Source organism: Cherax quadricarinatus, chromosome 8, assembly GCF_038502225.1.
Source record: "Cherax quadricarinatus isolate ZL_2023a chromosome 8, ASM3850222v1, whole genome shotgun sequence".
NCBI lineage: Eukaryota > Metazoa > Arthropoda > Malacostraca > Decapoda > Parastacidae > Cherax > Cherax quadricarinatus.
Genome location: NC_091299.1, coordinates 16783254 through 16809986, shown reverse-complemented (window position 1 = coordinate 16809986; position 26733 = coordinate 16783254). Strand labels below are relative to the sequence as shown.

The following is a 26733-nucleotide window of genomic DNA, read 5'->3' as shown; positions in this document are numbered from 1 at the left end:
GCATCAACACACCATTAAATGGCATCAACACACGCACCATTAAATGGCATCAACACACACACCATTAAATGGCATCAACACACGCACCATTAAATGGCATCAACATACGCACCATTAAATGGCATCAACACACGCACCATTAAATGGCATCAACACACCATTAAATGGCATCAACACACGCACCATTAAATGGTATCAACACACGCACCATTAAATGGTATCAACACACGCACCATTAAATGGCATCAACACACGCACCATTAAATGGTATCAACACACGCACCATTAAATGGCATCAACACACGCACCATTAAATGGCATCAACACACCCACCATTAAATGGCATCAACACACGCACCATTAAATGGTATCAACACACGCACCATTAAATGGCATCAACACACGCACCATTAAATGGCATCAACACACGCACCATTAAATGGCATCAACACACGCACCATTAAATGGTATCAACACACGCACCATTAAATGGCATCAACACACGCACCATTAAATGGTATCAACACACGCACCATTAAATGGCATCACACGCACCATTAAATGGCATCAACACACCCACCATTAAATGGCATCAACACACGCACCATTAAATGGTATCAACACACGCACCATTAAATGGCATCAACACACGCACCATTAAATGGCATCAACACACGCACCATTAAATGGCATCAACACACGCACCATTAAATGGCATCAACACACGCACCACTAAATGGCATCAACACACGCACCATTAAATGGCATCAACATACGCACCATTAAATGGCATCAACACACGCACCATTAAATGGCATCAACACACCATTAAATGGCATCAACACACGCACCATTAAATGGTATCAACACACGCACCATTAAATGGTATCAACACACGCACCATTAAATGGCATCAACACACGCACCATTAAATGGCATCAACACACCATTAAATGGCATCAACACACGCACCATTAAATGGTATCAACACACGCACCATAAAATGGTATCAACACACGCACCATTAAATGGCATCAACACACGCACCATTAAATGGTATCAACACACGCACCATTAAATGGCATCAACACACGCACCATTAAATGGCATCAACACACCCACCATTAAATGGCATCAACACACGCACCATTAAATGGCATCAACACACCCACCATTAAATGGCATCAACACACCATTAAATGGCATCAACACACGCACCATTAAATGGCATCAACACACACACCATTAAATGGCATCAACACACGCACCATTAAATGGCATCAACATACGCACCATTAAATGGCATCAACACACGCACCATTAAATGGCATCAACACACCATTAAATGGCATCAACACACGCACCATTAAATGGTATCAACACACGCACCATTAAATGGTATCAACACACGCACCATTAAATGGCATCAACACACGCACCATTAAATGGTATCAACACACGCACCATTAAATGGCATCAACACACGCACCATTAAATGGCATCAACACACCCACCATTAAATGGCATCAACACACGCACCATTAAATGGTATCAACACACGCACCATTAAATGGCATCAACACACGCACCATTAAATGGCATCAACACACGCACCATTAAATGGCATCAACACACGCACCATTAAATGGTATCAACACACGCACCATTAAATGGCATCAACACACGCACCATTAAATGGTATCAACACACGCACCATTAAATGGCATCACACGCACCATTAAATGGCATCAACACACCCACCATTAAATGGCATCAACACACGCACCATTAAATGGTATCAACACACGCACCATTAAATGGCATCAACACACGCACCATTAAATGGCATCAACACACGCACCATTAAATGGCATCAACACACCCACCATTAAATGGCATCAACACACGCACCATTAAATGGTATCAACACACGCACCATTAAATGGCATCAACACACGCACCATTAAATGGCATCAACACACGCACCATTAAATGGCATCAACACACCCACCATTAAATGGCATCAACACACCATTAAATGGCATCAACACACACACCATTAAATGGCATCAACACACGCACCATTAAATGGCATCAACACACGCACCATTAAATGGCATCAACACGCGCACCATTAAATGGCATCAACACACCCACCATTAAATGGCATCAACACACCATTAACTGGCATCAACACACGTACCATTAAATGGCATCAACACACCATTAACTGGCATCAACACACGCACCATTAAATGGCATCAGCACACGCACCATTAAATGGCATCAACACACCCACCATTAAATGGCATCAACACATGCACCATTAAATGGTATCAACACACGCACCATTAAATGGCATCAACACACGCACCATTAAATGGCATCAACACACGCACCATTAAATGGCATCAACACACGCACCATTAAATGGTATCAACACACGCACCATTAAATGGCATCAACACACGCACCATTAAATGGTATCAACACACGCACCATTAAATGGCATCAACACACGCACCATTAAATGGCATCAACACACCCACCATTAAATGGCATCAACACACGCACCATTAAATGGTATCAACACACGCACCATTAAATGGCATCAACACACGCACCATTAAATGGCATCAACACACCCACCATTAAATGGCATCAACACACCATTAAATGGCATCAACACACGCACCATTAAATGGCATCAACACACACACCATTAAATGGCATCAACACACGCACCATTAAATGGCATCAACACACGCACCATTAAATGGCATCAACACACGCACCATTAAATGGCATCAACACACCCACCATTAAATGGCATCAACACACCATTAACTGGCATCAACACACGCACCATTAAATGGCATCAACACACCCACCATTAAATGGCATCAACACACCATTAACTGGCATCAACACACGCACCATTAAAGGCATCAACACACGCACCATTAAATGGCATCAACATACGCACCATTAAATGGCATCAACACACGCACCATTAAATGGCATCAACACACCATTAAATGGCATCAACACACGCACCATTAAATGGTATCAACACACGCACCATTAAATGGCATCAACATACGCACCATTAAATGGTATCAACACACGCACCATTAAATGGCATCAACACACGCACCATTAAATGGCATCAAGACACGCAGTAAGTAGGAATCACCACTGTTGAATATTAAAGGTAATCGGTGGCACCTGTCTCCACCCATCAGGCGGAAACCAACTTTGGGAACGACCTATGTGGCACTGTGAACGACCTATGTGGCACTGTGAACGACCTATGTGGCACTGTGAACGACCTATGTGGCACTGTGAACGACCTATGTGGCACTGTGAACGACCTATGTGGCACTGTGAACGACCTATGTGGCACTGTGAACGACCTATGTGGCACTGTGAACGACCTATGTGGCACTGTGAAGGGTCACCCAGACGTGAAAATACTCCCCTGAATCTTGCCTGACACACATTACACAAGCGTTGAAAATCTGAAATTAACCTGAGAATGTTGCGAAAAAAAGGAAAGTTTCTCGTCGCTAAACAAGGATATTATTTATATTTTATTTAGATTTCTTTACGGTCCTGCAAAATATATTTTATATTGATTAAAAAAATCCAGTTTTATAAAATTAGCAAAATAGAAATTGGCACCAATACACAGCTCAAAATTAATACAAAAAAAAACTTCCTCTTAAGATACGTCAGCATTTATGGTTTGAAGCCGATCAGAAGAGGCATTCTCTAGTTATTACATGGGAAACAATTTACTTAATAAAACTGGTAACTTGAAGTTCACATAGCACAAAGTGACTGAGAAGCTGTGAATTAATAAAGACCACTAATGGTTAAGTTTGAAGTCGATCAGACGAGTCATTCTCAAGTTATGACACGGATTACAACGGTTCCAAGTTTTGTTTTTATTTAATTAACGTCAGTATATTGGCTGACAGTCAATTGAAACTCAAGAAGCAATATCCTGGCCCTGAGATGCATCACTCTTAATTAAATACTTAAGTCGTTCACAAAAGGTAAAACGGAAAATTAACGTAGTTATACAGGAATAATAACCAATACTGTCGTATTTTTTTTTTTTTTTTTGGACACCTTTAGTGAAGGTTTGAAGTTCCGTCACCGAGGATTTTGGAAGTTATGAGAGTGATGCCAAGTTGTTGGGAAGGTGATCAACAACTTTGGTCATAGACCAGGTGAACATGACACTTGCTCCAATTGGTCCTCCTTACCGAACACAAGAATGAAAATTTGAAGCCGATTAGATAAGGCGTTCTTGAGTTATGAACAAAATACAATCGAAAATTACGAGAAAAATAGGAAAATCAGGTAACCTCTTAATGGGCTCCATTTGGGGATTAATAATAATAATAATAATAATAATAATAATAATAATAATAATAATAATAATAATAATAATAATAATAACAATGATTAATCACTTTCACATGGGAAAGTTATACCAACAACAAGACATAACAAGTCAGAGACTTAGGTGTCTCTGAAGGATTACCATTATGGTGGTGGCACGATCCTTTCCATCCTTAATAACCTGAGAACGCCTAAACCGATCGGCTTCAAATTTTCATGGCTGATGCAACTGTTACTTGAGAGAGGTTCATGCAACTGTTACTAGGGAGAGGTTCATGCAACTGTTACTAGGGAGAGGTTCATGCAACTGTTACTAGGGAGAGGTTCATGCAACTGTTACTAGGGAGAGGTTCATGCAACTGTTACTAGGGAGAGGTTCATGCAACTGTTACTAGGGAGAGGTTCATGCAACTGTTACTAGGGAGAGGTTCATGCAACTGTTACTAGGGAGAGGTTCATGCAACTGTTACTAGGGAGAGGTTCATGCAACTGTTACTAGGGAGAGGTTCATGCAACTGTTACTAGGGAGAGGTTCATGAAACTGTTACTAGGGAGAGGTTCATGAAACTGTTACTAGGGAGAGGTTCATGCAACTGTTACTAGGGAGAGGTTCATGCAACTGTTACTAGGGAGAGGTTCATAAAACTGTTACTAGGGAGAGGTTCATGAAACTGTTACTAGGGAGAGGTTCATGAAACTGTTACTAGGGAGAGGTTCATGAAACTGTTACTAGGGAGAGGTTCATGAAACTGTTACTAGGGAGAGGTTCATGCAACTGTTACTAGGGAGAGGTTCATGCAACTGTTACTAGGGAGAGGTTCATGCAACTGTTACTAGGGAGAGGTTCATAAAACTGTTACTAGGGAGAGGTTCATGAAACTGTTACTAGGGAGAGGTTCATAAAACTGTTACTAGGGAGAGGTTCATGAAACTGTTACTAGGGAGAGGTTCATGCAACTGTTACTAGGGAGAGGTTCATAAAACTGTTACTAGGGAGAGGTTCATGAAACTGTTACTAGGGAGAGGTTCATAAAACTGTTACTAGGGAGAGGTTCATGCAACTGTTACTAGGGAGAGGTTCATAAAACTGTTACTAGGGAGAGGTTCATGCAACTGTTACTAGGGAGAGGTTCATAAAACTGTTACTAGGGAGAGGTTCATGAAACTGTTACTAGGGAGAGGTTCATGAAACTGTTACTAGGGAGAGGTTCATGCAACTGTTACTAGGGAGAGGTTCATGCAACTGTTACTAGGGAGAGGTTCATGAAACTGTTACTAGGGAGAGGTTCATGCAACTGTTACTAGGGAGAGGTTCATGAAACTGTTACTTGAGAGAGGTTCATGAAACTGTTACTAGGGAGAGGTTCATGAAACTGTTACTAGGGAGAGGTTCATGCAACTGTTACTAGGGAGAGGTTCATGAAACTGTTACTAGGGAGAGGTTCATGAAACTGTTACTAGGGAGAGGTTCATGCAACTGTTACTAGGGAGAGGTTCATGCAACTGAGAATCTTGAGAAAAAGACTTGAGAAAGACTCTTCAGACAGATTTCAAACTTTAAATACTGATTCACCTCAGGAGAAATTTTGGGATGTTATTAGAGTCCGTTGGTGCCAATATGTCAGTTTTTATTTTTTAAACAACGTGGTATTGTTTGTCGCTAAAAAAATCTTGTCTGTGCTTCACCTGTTTGGTTTCTGTCCTTAAGATCTGAGAAGTGTGATTTATCATGTGTCCTTAAGATCTGAGAAGTATGATTCATCATGTGTCCTTAAGATCTGAGAAGTATGATTCATCATGTGTCCTTAAGATCTGAGAAGTATGATTCATCATGTGTCCTTAAGATCTGAGAAGTGTGATTCATCATGTGTCCTTAAGATCTGAGAAGTATGATTCATCATGTGTCCTTAAGATCTGAGAAGTATGATTCATCATGTGTCCTTAAGATCTGAGAAGTATGATTCATCATAAGATCTGAGAAGTGTGATTCATTATGTGTCCTTAAGATCTGAGAAGTATGATTCATCATGTGTCCTTAAGATCTGAGAAGTGTGATTCATTATAAGATCTGTCCTTAAGATCTGAGAAGTATGATTCATCATGTGTCCTTAAGATCTGAGAAGTGTGATTCATCATGTGTCCTTAAGATCTGAGAAGTATGATTCATCATGTGTCCTTAAGATCTGAGAAGTATGATTCATCATGTGTCCTTAAGATCTGAGAAGTGTGATTCATCATGTGTCCTTAAGATCTGAGAAGTATGATTCATCATGTGTCCTTAAGATCTGAGAAGTGTGATTCATTATAAGATCTGTCCTTAAGATCTGAGAAGTATGATTCATCATGTGTCCTTAAGATCTGAGAAGTGTGATTCATCATGTGTCCTTAAGATCTGAGAAGTATGATTCATCATGTGTCCTTAAGATCTGAGAAGTATGATTCATCATGTGTCCTTAAGATCTGAGAAGTGTGATTCATCATGTGTCCTTAAGATCTGAGAAGTATGATTCATCATGTGTCCTTAAGATCTGAGAAGTATGATTCATCATGTGTCCTTAAGATCTGAGAAGTATGATTCATCATGTGTCCTTAAGATCTGAGAAGTGTGATTCATTATGTGTCCTTAAGATCTGAGAAGTATGATTCATCATGTGTCCTTAAGATCTGAGAAGTATGATTCATCATGTGTCCTTAAGATCTGAGAAGTATGATTCATCATGTGTCCTTAAGATCTGAGAAGTGTGATTCATTATGTGTCCTTAAGATCTGAGAAGTATGATTCATCATGTGTCCTTAAGATCTGAGAAGTGTGATTCATTATGTGTCCTTAAGATCTGAGAAGTATGATTCATCATGTGTCCTTAAGATCTGAGAAGTGTGATTCATTATAAGATCTGTCCTTAAGATCTGAGAAGTATGATTCATTATAAGATCTGTCCTTAAGATCTGAGAAGTATGATTCGCTATTTAGCCGCTGTATAGATCCAGATTTGTCAGTATAGCAGAACACTTAAAAATAGTTGAAATCGCTGGATTTATTGTGTAAACCGAAGAATGACTCTTCCGGTCAGCATCAAACTTGTACCAGTGAGGAACTTTACTCATCGGAAGATTCGCCTAAGTGATGATGTCCATTTCTATTCAATAACTGTAAAAAAAATGCCTCTTCTGATTGGCTGGTCGTGCACGTAAGAGGTGAGGGTTGTGCTCTGTGACGACGGTGTTACGAAGTCAACCTGACGTCTCCTGAAGACAGAAGTGCCAGGAGGGGAGGGGGGGGGGGTAAGTACTAGGATACACTAGGCAGATGTGGCAGGGACACACTGTGTGAAGTGTGAACAACAACAACAACAACAACAACAACAACAACGCTACAGCAGTTGAGAGTTAATAACAGACCAGCCTTAACCGGTCTTCCAGGTGCTGAGACATGGCCCAAGAGCTGAAGCTCAGCCCCCTCTGCCTCCACCTCCATCCCCACTACCCTAGTTACTCATCTATCATCCCCTACCCTAGTTACTTCTCTATCCTCTCCCCTACCCTAGTTACTCCTCTATCATCTCTACCATAGTTACTCCTCTATCAACCCCCCTAACCCTGGTTACTTCCCTATCATCTCCTCTATCATCTTTCCCAACCCTTGTTATTCCTCTATCATCTCCCTACTCTAGTTACTCCTCAATCATCTCCGCTACCCTAGTTACTCCTCTATCACCCCCTACCCTAGTTACTCCTCTATCATCTCCTCTACCCTAGTTACTCCTCTATCATCCCCTACCCTAGTTACTCCTCTATCATCTCCTCTACCCTAGTTCCTCCTCCATCATCTCCTCTACCCTAGTTACTCCTCTATCACCCCCTACCCTAATTAATCCTCCATCATCTCCTCTACCCTAGTTACTACTCTATCACCTCCTCTACCCTAGTTACTCCTCTATCATCCCCGACACTAGTTACTCCTCTACCGTAGTTACTTCTCAGTCATCTCCTCTACCGTAGTTACTTCTCAATCATCTCTACCGTAGTTACTCCTCTATCATCCCCCTACCCTAGTTACTTCTCTATCAACTCCTCTATCCTAGTTACTCTACTATCAACACCCCTACCCTAGTTACTCCTCAATCATCTCCTCTACCCTTGTTACTCCTCTATCATCCCCCTACCCTAGTTACTCCTCTATCATCCACCCTACCCTAGTTACTCCTCTATCATCCACTCTACCCTAGTTACTCCTCTATCATCCCTCTACCCTAGTTACTCCTCAATCATCTCCTCTACCCTAGTTACTCCTCTATTATCCCCCTACCCTAGTTACTCCTCTATCATCCCCCTACCTTAGTTACTCCTCTATCATCCACCCTACCCTAGTTACTCCTCTATCATCCTCCCAAGCCTAGTTACTCCTCTATCATTCCCCCTACTCTAGTTATTCCTCTATCATCCCCCTACCCTAGTTACTACTCTATCATCTCCCCTACCCTAGTTACTCCTCTATCATCCCCCCTACCCTAGCAACTCCTCTATCATCCCCCATACCCTAGTTACTCCTCTATCATCCCCCTACCCTAGTTACTACTCTATCATCTCCCCTACCCTAGTTACTCATCTATCATCCCCCCTACCCTAGTTACTCCTCAATCATCTCCTCTACCCTAGTTACTCCTCAATCATCTCCTCTATCGTAGTTACTCCTCAATCATCTCCTCTACCCTAGTTATTCTTCTATCATCCACCCTACCCTAGTTACTCCTCTAACATCCCCCCAAGCCTAGTTACTACTCTATCATCTCCCCTACCCTAGTTATTCATCTATAATCCCCCCTACCCTAGTTACTCCTCAATCATCTCCTCTACCCTAGTTACTCCTCAATCATCTCCTCTATCGTAGTTACTCCTCAATCATCTCCTCTACCCTAGTTACTCCTCTATCATCCCCCCTACACTAGTTACTCCTCTATCATCTCCCCCTACCCTAGTTACTCCTCTCTCATCCCCCCTACCCTAGTAACTCCTCTATCATCCCCCTACCCTAGTTATTCCTCTATCATCCCCCTACCCCCTCTATCATCCCCCTTCCCTAGTTACTACTCTGTCATCTCCCCTACCCTAGTTACTCATCTATCATCCCCCTACCCTAGTTATTCCTCTATCATCCCCCCTCTAGCAACTCCTCTATCATCCCCCATACCCTAGTTACTCCTCTATCATCTCCCCTACCCTAGTTATTCCTCTATCATCCCCCTACCCTAGTTACTACTCTATCATCTTCCCTACCCTAGTTACTCCTCTATCATCTCCTCTACCGTAGTTACTCCTCAATCATCCTCCTACCCTAGTTACTCCTCAATCATCTCCTCTGACCTAGTTACTCCTCAATCATCACCTCTACCCTAGTTACACATCTATCATCCCCCCTACCCTAGTTACTCCTCTATCATCCCCCTACCCTAGTTATTCCTCTATCATCCCTCTACACTAGTTATTTCTCTTTCATCCCCCTACCCTAGTTACTCCTCAATCATCTCTGCTCTAGTTACTCCTCAATCATCTCCTCTGCCCTAGTTACTCATCTATCATTGCCCCTACCCTAGTTACTCCTCTATCATCCCCCTACCCTAGTTACTCCTCAATCATCTCCCCTACCCTAGTTATTTCTCAATCATCTCCTCTACCCTAGTCACTCCTCTATCATCCCCCCTACCCTAGTTTCTCCCCTATCATCCCCCGTACCCTAATTACTCCTCTATCATACCCCCTTCCCTAGTTACTCCTCTATCATCCCCTCTACCCTAGTTACTCCTCTATCATCCCCTACCCTAATTATTCCCCTATCATCCTCCTACCCTAGTTACTACTCTATCATCTCTACCCTTATTTCACTTCTATTATCACTCCTACCCTAATTACTCCTCAATCATCTCCTCTACCATAGTTACTCCTCTATCATCCCCCCTACCCTAGTTACTCCTCTATCATCCCCTCTACCCTAGTTACTCCTCAATCATCTCCTCTACCCTAGTTACTCCTCAATCATCTCCTCTACCCTATTTATTCCTCTACCATCTCCTCTACTCTAGTTACTCATCTATCATCCCCTAGCCTAGTTACTCCTCAGTTATCTCTTCTACCCTAGTTACTCCTCAGTCATCTCCTCTACCCTAGTTACTCCTCTATCATTCCCCCTACCGTAGTTACTCCTTAATCATCTCCTCTACCCTAGTTACTCCTCTATCATCTCCTCTACCGTAGTTACTCCTCTATCATCTCCTCTACCCTAGTTACTCCTCTATCATCCCCCTAGCCTAGTTACTCCTCTATCATCTCCTCTACCGTAGTTACTCCTCTATCATCTCCTCTACCCTAGTTACTCCTCTATCATCCCCCTAGCCTAGTTACTCCTTAATCATCTCCTCTACTCTAGTTACTCCTCAATCATCTCCTCTACCCTAGTTACTCCTCTATCATCCCCCTAGCCTAGTTACTCCTCAATCATCTCCTCTACCCTAGTTGCTCCTCTATTATCTCCCCTACCCTAGTTACTCCTCAATCATCTCCCCTACTCTAGTTACTCCTCTATCATCCCCTACCCTAATTACTCCTCAATCATCTCCTCTACCCTAATTACTCCTCTATCATCCCCCCTACCCTAGTTACTCCTCAATCATCTCCTCTACCCTAGTTACTCGCCTATCATCTCCTCAACCGCAGTTACTCCTCAGTCATCTTCTCTAACCTAGTTACTTCTCTATCATCTCCTCTACCCTTGTTTCTCTTCTATTATCTCCCCTACCCTAGTTACTCGTCAGTCATCTTCTCTACCCTAGTTACTCCTCTGTCATCTCCTCTATCCTAGTTACTCCTCTATCGTCTCCTCTACCCTTGTTTCTCTTCTATCATCTCCCCTTCCGTAGTTACTCCTTATTCATCTCCTCTACCCTAGTTACTCTATCATCCCCCTACCCTAGTTACTCCTCTATCATCTCCTCTACCCTAGTTACTCCTCTATCATCTCTACCCTTATTTCTCTTCTATTATCACTCCTACAATAGTTACTCCTAAGTCATATTCTCTACCCTAGTTATTCCTCTATCATCCCCCTACCCTAGTTACTCCTCAATCATCTCCTCTACTCTAGTTACTCCTCAATCATCTCCTCTACCCTAGTTGCTCCTCTATTATCTCCCCTACCCTAGTTACTCCTCAATCATCTCCTCTACCCTAGTTACACCTCTATCATCCACCCTACCCTAGTTACTCCTCAATCATCTCCTCTACCCTAGTTACTCCTCTATCATCTACTTTACCCTTGTTTCTCTTCTATCATCTCCTCTTTTTGTTTCTCCTCTTTGTTCCTTTTTTATCATTTCCTTTACTTTTGTTTCTCTTTTATCATATCCTCTACCTTTGTTTCTCTTCTATCATCATCTCTACCTTTGTTTCTCTTCTATCATCTCCCCTACATTTTTTCTTTACCACCATTCCCCCTACCCTTGTTACCCCATCACCACCATCCTTCCCCTACCCTGGCTCCTTTACCATCATCTTAATTATCAATCCTAATTATCCTAATTATCAGTCACAAGCTGCACCGTCTGTGTCACAATTAGTGTGTAACGAGTGACAGTGAATCTACGAGACACAGTCGACAACGTGAACCACCACTGCCTCTGTTCCGTGGAGCGTATATGCATTCCAGGACAAGAACCAAAGATCTAATTGATGCTCTACAGTAAACGCGACTTTCTGTATTATGAGATTATCTGTTGATCTTGCCAGCTCCCCATTCACTCACTTTGAGAATGCTGGCTCAGACTGTTTACAGAAACCAAAAGGTGGCGTCTTCACATTAGCAGTAGATACCGTAGATGATGACTCTACCTCCACCAATGTTCAGTCATCATTCCCAAGGACTAGTATCTCTCTCTTCCAACATCCTGATATCCAGCGCGTTGGTACCGATAACGAGCGTATCCCTTGTGGTCCCGTGGAACCGTAAGATTTCCAATTTACCAGACAACTATACAGCAGTTAAATGGGTTTCGGCCATCAAGAATCTACTCAGGCCCAAACTACATGGTCTTAAGAAACCTTGTTATAGAGTGGATGTCAAAGAGGAAAGTCAGTGGTGTTGTCATGTCTATGATGTCACTGAATCACCATCAGACGAAGACTACCTCGATGATGAATCTTCAGATGTATATTAACGTGTATCATCGGTACTTATCATGCAAATAATCCACACGAAGAAAGGGAAACGAACAAGTAAACAACAATCACAGCGCTTCCATTATTTTCACAACACTCAGAATAAGTGGCGATGATCTAACACTTAGTGGATGTCGTGCGAGCAACAGTCCATCATCTCAACGAAGGACAGACACCAGCACTAGCTTGCGATCAGCTGCTGTATAAAATAACTATGGATATTCAGTGGACATAGCTTGTAACGCATGGAGAGAATAAATTTGTGGTGATGTTAGAACTCCACGTCAGGATGACATTACTGAAGTGGCTGGATAAGCTTGATAGCAGTGGTTGGATGTCAGCTTAGCCCAGGCGGGAATACCTTCTTCAGGTACAGCAAATTCCTGTCTTAAGGTTGCACATTTGAAGATGACTGCAAGGGCTCGTCAAATGACGCATGTACACTTTTTAAGCTCAGACAAGAAGCATACACTGAGGATGGGATAGATATTACTTAATTAGCTTGGACCAAGATGAGAGGTGCTTCTGTTATCTTCAGTTCCTGGGAATTAATCTTGAACACAGAGTTAATTAACTTAACGTGAGATATATCCATTCATGAAGGCAACTTTGCCTTAAATGTTGCCACTGTCCGCGCTGCAGTGGCTCTTTCATGCTGTAGACTATCATTACTATGCCCGGGCTGTTGTTGATCATGTTCGGAATAGGTAAACACTGGAAAATAGTGTCGTGCAAAGAGCTGATAGGGCATTTTACATTTATTAGAAGGAGAGTCTGAAAGCTGGTACACTCGATAAGAGATTCAAAGGTACCAAAACACATAATGATGGAATAACAAAGTACCACGTAACTAGCATGAGTTCTTGCGTGATGAGGAAAACAAAACCAGGCTCTACCGTCTCATTAGTTATCGTGATGTGAGTGAAGCATTTCCGGATGTGATTATTATTACCTGAGGTGTGAATGTTCTGGCTTCAGTCCCGTCTAATTTTATCAGTCTGACAGGTTGTAGCCATAAGGAGGCTGATACGAGGATCTTTATTGATGCCAGTGGTGGGATTCAGTGTGGAATAAAGAAAGTTCTCATCAGAAGTGTAGATACAGATGTTACCTTGAGTGTGAGTCACGTCTGAACTCCTGAGTGTAAGTCTTCGTGGCTGACTCATGCAACAGGAAACTAATTACTGCATTTAGATGTTTCTGCTGAGGCTCAAACTCTCGGAAAAAGCAAATGCAGAGCACTTCTTGCAGGTGACGCCTTGACTGGGTGTAACGTAATCTTCTCTTTTTCAGAGGAAGTAAATACTGTTCTCCCAACCAATGAAATATTCGTAATCATAATGATGTATGATCGCACGAGTCCTGAGACAAAAATTAACGTTGATAAACATTGAGAGACGGGGATGTAGAAAGCATCCCTCCAACTTAAGATGCTCTGATACAGCATCTGCTACGAGGAGGTTATCACGCAGGTCACACGTGCTAGTCAGGTCAACAAAAATGCCTAGCCGTGCTGACTATGTAATGGTCAGGGATGAAACATTTGAGAAATGGAGAATGGATGATCCTTTTAGCTGCTGGTCGTGCTCTTTTCAAGTGAGTGTACATCAACGGCTGCATGGTGTCACTGCTGCAACATTGTATGGTGTAGTAACTATCACGGTGTCACTGCTGCATCATTGTATGGTGTAGTAACTATCACGGCGTCACTGCTGCAACATTGTATGGTGTAGTAACTATCACGGTGTCACTGCTGCAACATTGTATGGTGTAGTAACTATCACGGCGTCACTGCTGCATCATTGTATGGTGTAGTAACTATCACGGTGTCACTGCTGCAACATTGTATGGTGTAGTAACTATCACGGTGTCACTGCTGCATCATTGTATGGTGTAGTAACTATCACGGCGTCACTGCTGCAACATTGTATGGTGTAGTAACTATCACGGTGTCACTGCTGCAACATTGTATGGTGTAGTAACTATCACGGTGTCACTGCTGCAACATTGTATGGTGTAGTAACTATCACGGTGTCACTGCTGCAACATTGTATGGTGTAGTAACTATCACGGTGTCACTGCTGCAACATTGTATGGTGTAGTAACTATCACGGTGTCACTGCTGCAACATTGTATGGTGTAGTAACTATCACGGCGTCACTGCTGCAACATTGTATGGTGTAGTAACTATCACGGTGTCACTGCTGCAACATTGTATGGTGTAGTAACTATCACGGCGTCACTGCTGCAACATTGTATGGTGTAGTAACTATCACGGTGTCACTGCTGCAACATTGTATGGTGTAGTAACTATCACGGCGTCACTGCTGCAACATTGTATGGTGTAGTAACTATCACGGTGTCACTGCTGCAACATTGTATGGTGTAGTAACTATCACGGTGTCACTGCTGCAACATTGTATGGTGTAGTAACTATCACGGCGTCACTGCCGCAACATTGTATGGTGTAGTAACTATCACGGTGTCACTGCTGCAACATTGTATGGTGTAGTAACTATCACGGTGTCACTGCTGCATCATTGTATGGTGTAGTAACTATCACGGCGTCACTGCTGCAACATTGTATGGTGTAGTAACTATCACGGTGTCACTGCTGCAACATTGTATGGTGTAGTAACTATCACGGTGTCACTGCTGCAACATTGTATGGTGTACTAACTATCACGGTGTCACTGCTGCATCATTGTATGGTGCACTAACTGTCACGGTGTCACTGCTGCAACATTGCATGGTGTACTAACTATCACGGTATCACTGCTGCAACATTGTAAAGTGTAGTAACTATCACGGTGTCACTGCTGCAACATTGTATGGTGTACTATCACGGTGTCACTGCTGCATCATTGTATGGTGTACTATCACGGTGTCACTGCTGCAACATTGTATGGTGTACTAACTATCACGGTGTCACTGCTGCAACATTGTATGGTGTACTAACTATCACGGTGTCACTGCTGCATCATTGTATGGTGTACTATCACGGTGTCACTGCTGCATCACTGTATGGTGTACTATCACGGTGTCACTGCTGCATCACTGTATGGTGTACTATCACGGTGTCACTGCTGCAACATTGTATGGTGTACTAACTATCATGGTGTCATTGTTGCATCATTGTATGGTGTAGTAACTATCACGGTGTCACTGCCTGCATCATTGTATGGTGTACTATCACGGTGTCACTGCTCCAACATTGTATGGTGCACTATCACGGTGTCACTGCTGCATCATTGTATGGTGTACTAACTCTCACGGTGTCACTGCTGCATCATTGTATGGTGTACTAACTATCACGGTGTCACTGCTGCATCATTGTATGGTGTACTAACTGTCACGGTGTCACTGCTGCAACATTGTATGGTGTACTAACTATCACGGTGTCACTGCTGCAACATTGTATGGTGTACTAACTGTCACGGTGTCACTGCTGCAACATTGTATGGTGTACTAACTGTCACGGTGTCACTGCTGCAACATTGTATGGTGTACTAATTATCACGGTGTCACTGCTGCATCATTGTATGGTGTACTAACTGTCACGGTGTCACTGCTGCATCATTGTATGGTGTACTAACTGTCACGGTGTCACTGCTGCAACATTGTATGGTGTACTAACTATCACGGTGTCACTGCTGCATCATTGTATGGTGTACTAACTGTCACGGTGTCACTGCTGCATCATTGTATGGTGTACTAACTGTCACGGTGTCACTGCTGCAACATTGTATGGTGTACTAACTATCACGGTGTCACTGCTGCATCATTGTATGGTGTACTAACTATCACGGTGTCACTACTGCATCATTGTATGGTGTACTAACTATCACGGTGTCACTGCTGCATCATTGTATGGTGTACTAACTATCACGGTGTCACTGCTGCATCATTGTATGGTGTACTAACTATCACGGTGTCACTGCTGCATCATTGTATGGTGTACTAACTATCACGGTGTCACTGCTGCAACATTGTATGGTGTACTAACTATCACGGTGTCACTGCTGCATCATTGTATGGTGTACTAACTATCACGGTGTCACTGCTGCATCATTGTATGGTGTACTAACTATCACGGTGTCACTGCTGCATTACTGTATGTTGTACTATCACGGTATCACTGCTGCATTACTGTATGTTGTGCTATCACGATGTCACTGCTAGGTCATGCTGCTGGGTTGTAATGTTAGGTCATACTGCTAAGTCATACTGCTAGGACATAATGTTAGGTCATACTGCTATGTCATACTGCTAGGTCATCCTGCTAGGTCATAATGCTAGGTCATACTGCCAGGTCATACTGCTAGGTCATACTTCTAGATCATACTGTTAGGTCATACTGCTAGGTCATACTGATAGGTCATACTGATAGGTCATGTTAGGTCATACTGATAGGTCATGTTAGGTCATACTACTTGGGCATTCTGGGATGTCAAAATGTTAGCTCATACTGCTAGGTTCTATTGCTAGGTTATACTGCTAGGTCACACTTCTATGTCATACTTCTAGGTCATACTATTAAGTCATACTGTTAGGTCATATTAGGTCCTACTGCTAGGTCATATTGCTAGATCATACTGCTAGGTCATACTACTAGGTCATATTATTATATCATATCGCTAGGTCATACTGCTAGGTCGTACTGCCAGGTTATACTGCTAGGTCATACTGCTAGGTCATACTGCTAGGTCATACTGCTTGGTCATACTTCTAGATCATACTGTTGGGTCATACTGCTAGGTCATACTGCTTGGTCATACTTCTAGATCATACTGTTGGGTCATACTGCTAGGTCATGTTATGTCATACTGCTAGGTCATACTGCTAGGTCATATTGCTAGGTCATACTGCTAGGTCACACTTCTATGTCATACTTCTAGGTCATACTATTAGGTCATATTAGGGCCTAGTGCTAGGTCATATTGCTAGATGATACTGCTAGGTCATACTGTTAGGTCATACTGCTAGGTCTTACTGCTAGGTCATACTGCCAGGTCATACTGCTAGGTCATACTGTCAGATCATACTGCTAGATCATATTGCTAGATCATATTGCTAGGTCATACTGATAGGTCATACTGATAGGTCATACTGATAGGTCATACTGCCAGGTCATACTGCTAGGTCATATTGCTAGATCATTCTACTAGGTCATACTGCCAGATCATACTGCTAGGTCATACTACCAGGTCATACTACCAGGTCATACTGCCAGGTCATACTGCCAGGTCATACTGCCAGGTCATACTACCAGGTCATACTGCCAGGTCATACTGCCAGGTCATACTGCCAGGTCATACTGCCAGGTCATACTGCCAGGTCATACTACCAGGTCATAGTACCAGGTCATACTGCCAGGTCATACTGCCAGGTCATACTACCAGGTCATAGTACCAGGTCATACTGCCAGGTCATACTGCCAGGTCATACTGCCAGGTCATACTGCCAGGTCATACTACCAGGTCATAGTACCAGGTCATACTGCCAGGTCATACTGCCAGGTCATACTGCCAGGTCATACTACCAGGTCATAGTACCAGGTCATACTGCCAGGTCATACTGCCAAGTCATACTGCCAGGTCATACTGCCAAGTCATACTGCCAGGTCATACTGCCAGGTCATACTGCCAGGTCATACTGCCAGGTCATACTGCTAGGCAGCATTGTGTTTGGATTCCTTGGTATTGTTAACATGGGTGTGGATGTAGAATATGTAAAACAAAAGATACGAGAGACTGAAAATCTGCGCTGCCACTGGTGACCAGAGGTCGAGTCTGGATGGGCTGCAGTGGATTTTTTTTCGGCCAAGTCCTTGTGGGCTCAGTACACTGGTTGGTACGTTTTAAACTTGTATCACACTCTGAATAACTCATTTTCGCTAAGCTTCCAGACTATAGAAATTATTTAATCAGCGGTACTATGGTGTCGTTTTGCTTTCCTTAAAAAACAGACGTGTGTCAGAAGTGGGATGACTCCATATAAATTGTCTCCCAGAGATTAACCATAATGAGAGTTATGGAAAACATAGGTTGAAAAATACTATTCAGATACCCTCGTGGGTCATTAAGCGAGGAAAAAAAAGATGATAACATTTGACATTACAACATACAAGAAGATTATATTGTGTCACCATCAAGAAGGACACGAATGTGAACTATGTGTGGTGTGCGTCGAGTATGTTACGTTCTATTCGACGTTCGTAACACAACCATTTGGCACGCCCTCTCGACCAGTGAACTGGCAGTTCGGAGTGTGGCAGTTCTGGGGCCCCACTGCTGCGCTTATTGTTAGTTCAAGCAGCCACAATCCCGTGGAAACCAGACGTTACAGGCAGCAGACTTCCACCAAGACTGGTCGTGGCAACCTCTGTTTTCAGTGGCTCTCATTTGTACCATTTTCAATCCATTTTACTCTCATTAACAATACACACTGTATATATTAGTGAAGGAATACACGGGGTAAAGAAATATACACCTGTTTTTTGTGCATTACCCACGCTCTACCCCACTGAGTTCCTTTTTTGCTGCTGACTTAGTTACGAGCGGCCGCAACAGGCCATCAGTCTACCACCTGTGATCCTAATACTGGAAAACAATATTGTGTCGGAAAAGATGGTAGATAATATTTATTCAGCCACAATGTGGTTGACTACTGCAGTGGTACTCAAGAGGAGGCATTGCATGCTACAGTGGTAGTCACGAGGAAGTAGTGTATGCTACACCACTGCAAACTTTAATAATTATATTACGAACTAAAGTGATGATGGAACACCATCAACCATCGTGTACCTATCTCTCTCTCTCTCTCTCTCTCTCTCTCTCTCTCTCTCTCTCTCTCCCACACACACTGAGGGGCTTTATCAAGGGCGAAACGTTGTCTTGAGAGTATTCTCTACTACCAATGTCGTCACACCCACACTCGGGAGCTACACATGAACAGGAAATGATATCCGTAGTCAAATATACATACACTCATACATGAGACACATACAGATAAATATGACATGCACATACAAAGATACATGAGTACCACACATATAAACACATGAGACCCATACATACAAACACACATGAGTCCCTCACATACAAACATACGTGAGACCTACACATACAAACATACATAAAACCCACACATACATACATGAGACCCACACATAAAAACATACATAAAACCCACACATACAAACACACATGAGACCCACACATGCAGAGTTAGCTTATAATAAACATTCACACTAACAAACGTATCTTTTTTTAAATACATACCTTGAAGACAAACATTCACACATATATATATTCACACAAAACATTCACACACTCAAACATTCCCAGACATATAGTCACACAGACAGATGTTTACAGAGAGCTGTATTTGCTCAAAAACGAACATTAAAAAAACATTAAAAAACATTCATGCAGGCAGACACAGGGTCAAAAACACTCAAGATACGACGAACGCATTCACGCACAGTAGCATAATGACGGAAGGTCGACCACAAGCACTGATGCTGGGAGTGTCCAGTGAGGTAGCTGTGGTCTGGTCATCCTTACATTACTATGGAAGACCACAACAAGCACTGATGCTGGGAGTGTCTAGTATGGTAGCTGTGGTCTGGTCATCCTTAAATTACCATGGAAGACCACAAGCAATGATGCTGGGAGTGTCCAGTATGGTAGCTGTGGTCTGATCATCCTTACGTTACCCACACCAGTGACTCAATACACAGGGACACTCAAACTAGTGAGTCAACACACAGGGTCACCCACACTAGTGAGTCAACACACAGGGTCACCCACATTAGTGACTCAACACACAGGGACACTCGAACTAGTAACTCAACACACAGGATCTCCCACACCAGCGACTAAACACACAGGGTCACCTACACCAGTGACTCAAAACACAGGGTCACCACACCAGTGACTCAACACACACGGTCACTCACAGTAGTGAGTCAACACACAGGATCACCAACACATACAGGTGGTACTGGAAAACTTCATGTACCAACACGTAAGGGACACTACAAGAGAGAGAGAGAGAGAGAGAGAGAGAGAGAGGAGAGGATGAACCAGCAAGACTGGACCTAGTATTCACCTTGAGTAGTGCAGATATTGAGGACATCACATATGAAAGACCCCTTGGGGCCAGCGATCATGTGGTTTTAAGCTTCGAATACACAGTAGAGCTACAAGTGGAGGGGGAAGCAAGAAGGCCAGGACGAATGAAGCCAAACTACAAGAAAGGGGACTACACGGGAATGAGGAACTTCCTGAACGAGGTTCAGTGGGACAGAGAACTGGCAGGGAAGCCAGTTAATGAGATGATGGAATATGTAGCAACAATATGCAAGGAGGCTGAGGAGAAGTTTGTACAGAAGGGTAACAGGATTAATGAAAAAGCCAGGATGAGCCCATGGTTCACCCAAAGGTGCAGGGAGGCAAAAACCAAATGTGCTAGGGAATGGAAGAAATATAGAAGGCAAAGGACCCAGGAGAATAAGGAGAGCAGTCGTAGAACCAGAAATGAATATGCACAGATAAGAAGGGAGGCCCAACGATAATATGAAAACGACATAGCAGCGAAAGCCAAATCTGACCCGAAGCTGTTATACAGCCACATCAGGAGGAAAACAACAGTCAAGGACCAGGTAATCAGGCTGAGGAAGGAAGGAGGAGAGACAACAAGAAATGACCCTGAAGTATGTGAGGAACTCAACAAGAGATTTAAAGAAGTGTTCACAGAGGAGACAGAAGGGGCTCCAGAAAGACGGCGAGGTGGGGCACACCACCAAGTACTGGACACAGTACACACAACCGAGTAAGAAGTGAAGAGGCTTCTGAGTGAACTAGATACCTCAAAGGCCATGGGGCCAGATAACATCTTTCCATGGGTCCTGAGAGAGGGAGCAGAGGCGCTATGAGTACTCCTAACAACAATATTCAATACATCTATCGAAACAGGGAAATTGCCTGAGGCATGGAAGACAGCAAATGTAGTCCCAATCTTTAAAAAAGGAGACAGACATGAATCACTAAACTACAGACTAGTGTCACTGACATGTATAGTATGCAAAATCATGGAGAAGATTATCAGGAGAAGAGTGGTGGAACAACTAGAAAGGAATGATCTCATCAACAGCAGCCAACATGGTTTCAGGGACGGGAAATCCTGTGTCACAAACCTACTGGAGTTCTATGACATGGTGACAGCAGTAAGACAAGAGAGAGAAGGGTGGGTGGATTGCATTTTCTTGGACTGCAAGAAGGCGTTTGACACAGTTCCACACAAGAGATTAGTGCAAAAACTGGAGAACCAAGCAGGGATAACAGGGAAGGCACTACAATGAATCAGGGAATACTTGTCAGGAAGACAGCAGCGAGTCATGGTACGTGGCGAGGTGTCAGAGTGGGCACCTGTGACCAGCGGGGTTCCACAGGGGTCAGCCCTAGGACCAGTGCTGTTTCTGGTATTTGTGAATGACATGACGGAAGGAATAGACTCCGAAGTGTCCCTGTTTGCAGATGACGTGAAGTTGATGAGAAGAATTCATTCGATAGAAGACCAGGTAGAACTACAAAGGGATCTGGACAGGCTGCAGACCTGGTCCAGCAATTGGCTCCTGTAGTTCAATCCCACCAAGTGCAAAGTCATGAAGAATGGGGAAGGGCAAAGAAGACCGCAGACGGAGTACAGTCTAGGGGGCCAGAGACTACAAACCTCACTCAAGGAAAAAGATCTTGAGGTGAGTATAACACCAAGCACATCTTCTGAAGCGCATATCAACCAAATAACTGCTGCAGCATATGGGCGCCTAGCAAACCTCAGAACAGCATTCCGACATCTTAATAAGGAATCGTTCAGGACCCTGTACACCGTGTACGTTAGGCCCATATTGGAGTATGCGGCACCAGTTTGGAACCCACACCTAGCCAAGCACGTAAAGAAACTAGAGAAAGATCAAAAGTTTGCAACAAGACTAGTTCCAGAGCCAAGAGGTATGTCCTACGAGGAGAGGTTAAGGGAAATCAACCTGACGACACTGGAAGACAGGAGAGATAGGGGGGACATGATAACGACATACAAAATACTGAGAGGAATTGACAAGGTGGACAAAGACAGGATGTTCCAGAGATGAGACACAGCAACAAGGGGACATAGTTGGAAGTTGAAGACACAGATGAATCACAGGGATGTTAGGAAGTATTTCTTCAGCCACAGGGTAGTCAGGAAATGGAATAGTTTGGGAAGCGATGTAGTAGAGGCAGGATCCATACATAGCTTTAAGCAGAGGTATGATAAAACTCACGGTTCAGAGAGAGTGACCTATTAGCGACCAGTGAAGAGGCGGGACCAGGAGCTCGGACTCGACCCCTGCAACCTCAACTAGGTGAGTACAACTAGGTGAGTACTAATGAGTCAACACACAGCGTCACTCGCACTAGTGACTCAACACACAGGATCACCAACACTAGTGAGTCAACACACAGTCACTCACATTAGTGAGTCATAAACAAGGTCAGCCACACTAGTGACTCAACACACAGGGTCACTCACACTAGGGAGTCAAAAAACAGGGTCAGACACACCAGTGACTCAACACACAGGGTCACTCACCAGTAAGTCAACACACAGAGTCAGCCACATCAGTGATTCAACTCATAGGGTCAGCCAAACCAGCGACCGAACACACAGGATTACCCATACCCGTGACTGGACACACAGGGTCACCCACACAAATGACTCAACGCACAGTGTCACTCACACCAGCGACTCAACACAGTCAGCCACACCAGCGACTCAACGCAGTGTCACTCACACCAGCGACTCAACGCAGTCGGCCACACCAGTGACTCAACGCACAGGGTCACCCACGCCAGCGACTTAACACACATGGTCACCCACACCAGTGACTCAACACACGTCTTTCATAAATTACCATCCGGCTCCACCAACAGGCAGTACCAAATCGGCTGTTGTTCCTTCTTACTTGTGTCGCTACTGAACTGAAAATTCGCACCAAGCGAATGTAGTAGCTGTGGTCTGGTCATCCTTACATTACCATGGAAGACCACAAGCACTGATGCTGGGAGTGTCCAGTATGGTAGCTGTGGTCTGGTCATCCTTACATTACTATGGAAGACCACAAGCTCTGATGCTGGGAGTGTCCAGTATGGTAGCTGTGGTCTGGTCATCCTTACATTACTATGGAAGACCACAAGCACTGATGCTGGGAGTGTCCAGTATGGTAGCTGTGGTCTGGTCATCCTTACAGTACTATGGAAGACCACAAGCACTGATGCTGGGAGTGTCCAGTATGGTAGCTGTGGTCTGGTCATCCTTACATTATCATGGAAGACCACAAGCACTGATGCTGGAAGTGTCCAGTATCGTAGCTGTGGTCTAGTCATCCTTACATTATCATGGAAGACCACAAACACTGATGCTGGAAGTGTTCAGTATGGTAGCTGTGGTCTGGTCATCCTTACATTACTATGGAAGACCACAACAAGCACTGATGCTGGGAGTGTCTAGTATGGTAGCTGTGGTCTGGTCATCCTTACATTACCATGGAAGACCACAAGCACTGATGCTGGGAGTGTCCAGTATGGTAGCTGTGGTCTGATCATCCTTACGCTCCCCACACCAGTGACTCAACACACAGGATCACCCACACTAGTGAGTCAACACACAGGGTCACCCACACTAGTGAGTCAACACACAGGGTCACCCACACTAGTGAGTCAACACACAGGGTCACCCACACTAGTGAGTCAACACACAGGGTCACCCACACTAGTGAGTCAACACACAGGGTCGCCCACACTAGTGACTCAACACACAGGGACACTCAAACTAGTGACGTAACACACAGGATCTCCCACACCAGCGACTCAACACACAGAGTCACCTACACTAGTGACTCAACACACAGGGTCACCAACACCAGTGACTCAACACACACGGTCACTCACACTAGTGAGTCAACGCACAGGATCACCAACACTTATGAGTCAACACACAGGGTCACCCACGCCAGCGACTCAACACACAGGATCACCAACACTAGTGAGTCAACACATAGGATCACCCACACTAGTGAGTCAACACCCAAAGTCACTCACACTAGTGAGTCAAAAAACAGGGTCAGCCACACTAGTGACTCAACACACAGGGTCACTCACACTAGTGAGTCAACACAGTCATTCACATTAGTGAGTCAAAAACAGGGTCAGCCACACTAGTGATTCGACACACAGGGTCACTCACACTAGTGAGTCAAAAAACAGGGTCAGACACACCAGTGACTCAACACGCAGAATCACCCACACCAGCGACTCAAGACAGTGTCACTCATATCAGTGACTCAACACACAGGGTCAGTCACACCAGCGACTCAACACAGTCAGCCACACCAGCGACTCAACGCAGTGTCACTCACACCAGCGACTCAACACAGTCAGCCACACCAGTGACTCAACGCACAGGGTCACCCACGCCAGCGATTTAACACACATGGTCACTCACACCAGTGACTCAACACACGTCTTTCATAAATTACCATCCGGCTCCACCAACAGGCAGTACCAAACCGGCTTTTGTTCCTTCTTACTTGTGTCGCTACTGAACTGAAAATTCGCACCAAGCTAGTGTGATGTTTTGACATAGTGACGACTCTGCAATTACCAGTTAGAGTAGCATATGTGTCTCTGTGGTGCAGTGGTGGAGGGTTGGACTGGTACTCTGAGGAAGACCACACCACGGGTTCGAGTCCCGGCACCCCAGTCAATTCTTATATTCAACTGTTAACGAACTTTCAGTACAAACGTAGGCATTACCAAACATGACACCTTTAAATCACTCAGTAGCACAAAACAGATTAATATCCATATAAACACGCAACTCTTACAAGTATATAAACATCCATACATATTTACAAATGGTTATACAAGATTGCTAAAACACCCAGAGAGGAGACATACGAAGACATTCTGTCATGCAAATAAACATACAAGTATACACATACTAGGGCGCATACATAGCACATGCATGCACCCTAGTATGTGCATGCCATACACAGGCATGTTCAAGACACAGACACGAGACACGCGCCCATATGTATACACAAAAAAAAATTATAGACAAATTCTTCAAATTAGTTCCTGACCAGCCGGGCTGTGGTTCTTACGTTAGCCTGTGTGTGACCAGCAGTAACAGCCTGATTGATCAGGTCTTGATCCACCGGAATGGGGAAGTTGGCCTAGAGCAGGGCCGCTGGCTCGCTGCCACCTCAGAAACATTCTTCGTGTCTCCTTCGGGTTCCAAAATACATATATGTACAAGATATACAGTGAAGCACACTAAAATAAACTTAACGAAGCAGGCGTTTACCTGTGCATGTTCACACACACACACACACACACACACACACACACACACACACACACACACACACACACACACACACACACACACACACACACACACACACACACACACACAGGTTGAGAAACACTAGCACTCGTCAAGATACATGTTCACACAAGCATTCACAAAACACGCTCAAGAATTCCAACACAAATTCAAAAACCCTTTTCAAGGACACAGGCCTACTGTCTCTCACACAACAATACCAACGTACCTTGAAAGACATGTAGAGATAATGTGAATCAACAAGTGTCTGACAAAGGCTGCCGAGTGAGCAGGTAGATAGACGGGAATCCGGTGCGGTGTTGACCGGGACTGGTGCAAGAATTATATGGGAAGCATGACTTGGGCTCGCTGCTTTATATAGCTCCCATCCTCCCACCTTCTACGCGCCCAGCCAATCAGCGAGCACTCCGTTGACTGCCTCGCCCAACCCCAGCCAGTCCCGGGAGATTTTTCGCTCGCTGCTTCTCGAGGCATCGTCCAATCAAACGCCAGTATCGTCGACTGCCTTTCTCAGTCATTGAGGGATCCAGACAAATGATATTGGTGTGTCATATGTTTGATTACGGTGTTAAGGGAGAGACACAAAGGTTTAGTGGAGGGAACCGAGACCGACCCTTTATTAGCTAACATTTCTTCTGGGCCTCATTGTGACATAGGGTCATA

At 43.9% G+C, this 26733-nt stretch overlaps 1 protein-coding gene across 1 annotated transcript in view; it reads right to left on the bottom strand.

Moving 5' to 3' along the window:
- The window catches only part of LOC128685391 (eclosion hormone), a 64562-nt gene extending 38159 nt beyond the window's left edge, over positions 1 to 26403 (bottom strand). The window contains exon 1 of the mRNA XM_053771915.2: positions 26279 to 26403. Coding sequence (XP_053627890.1) covers positions 26279 to 26290 — 12 coding nt within the window. The 5' untranslated portion in view covers positions 26291 to 26403. The remainder of the gene's footprint in view (positions 1 to 26278) is intronic.
- Between the last annotated feature and the right edge of the window lie 330 nt (positions 26404 to 26733).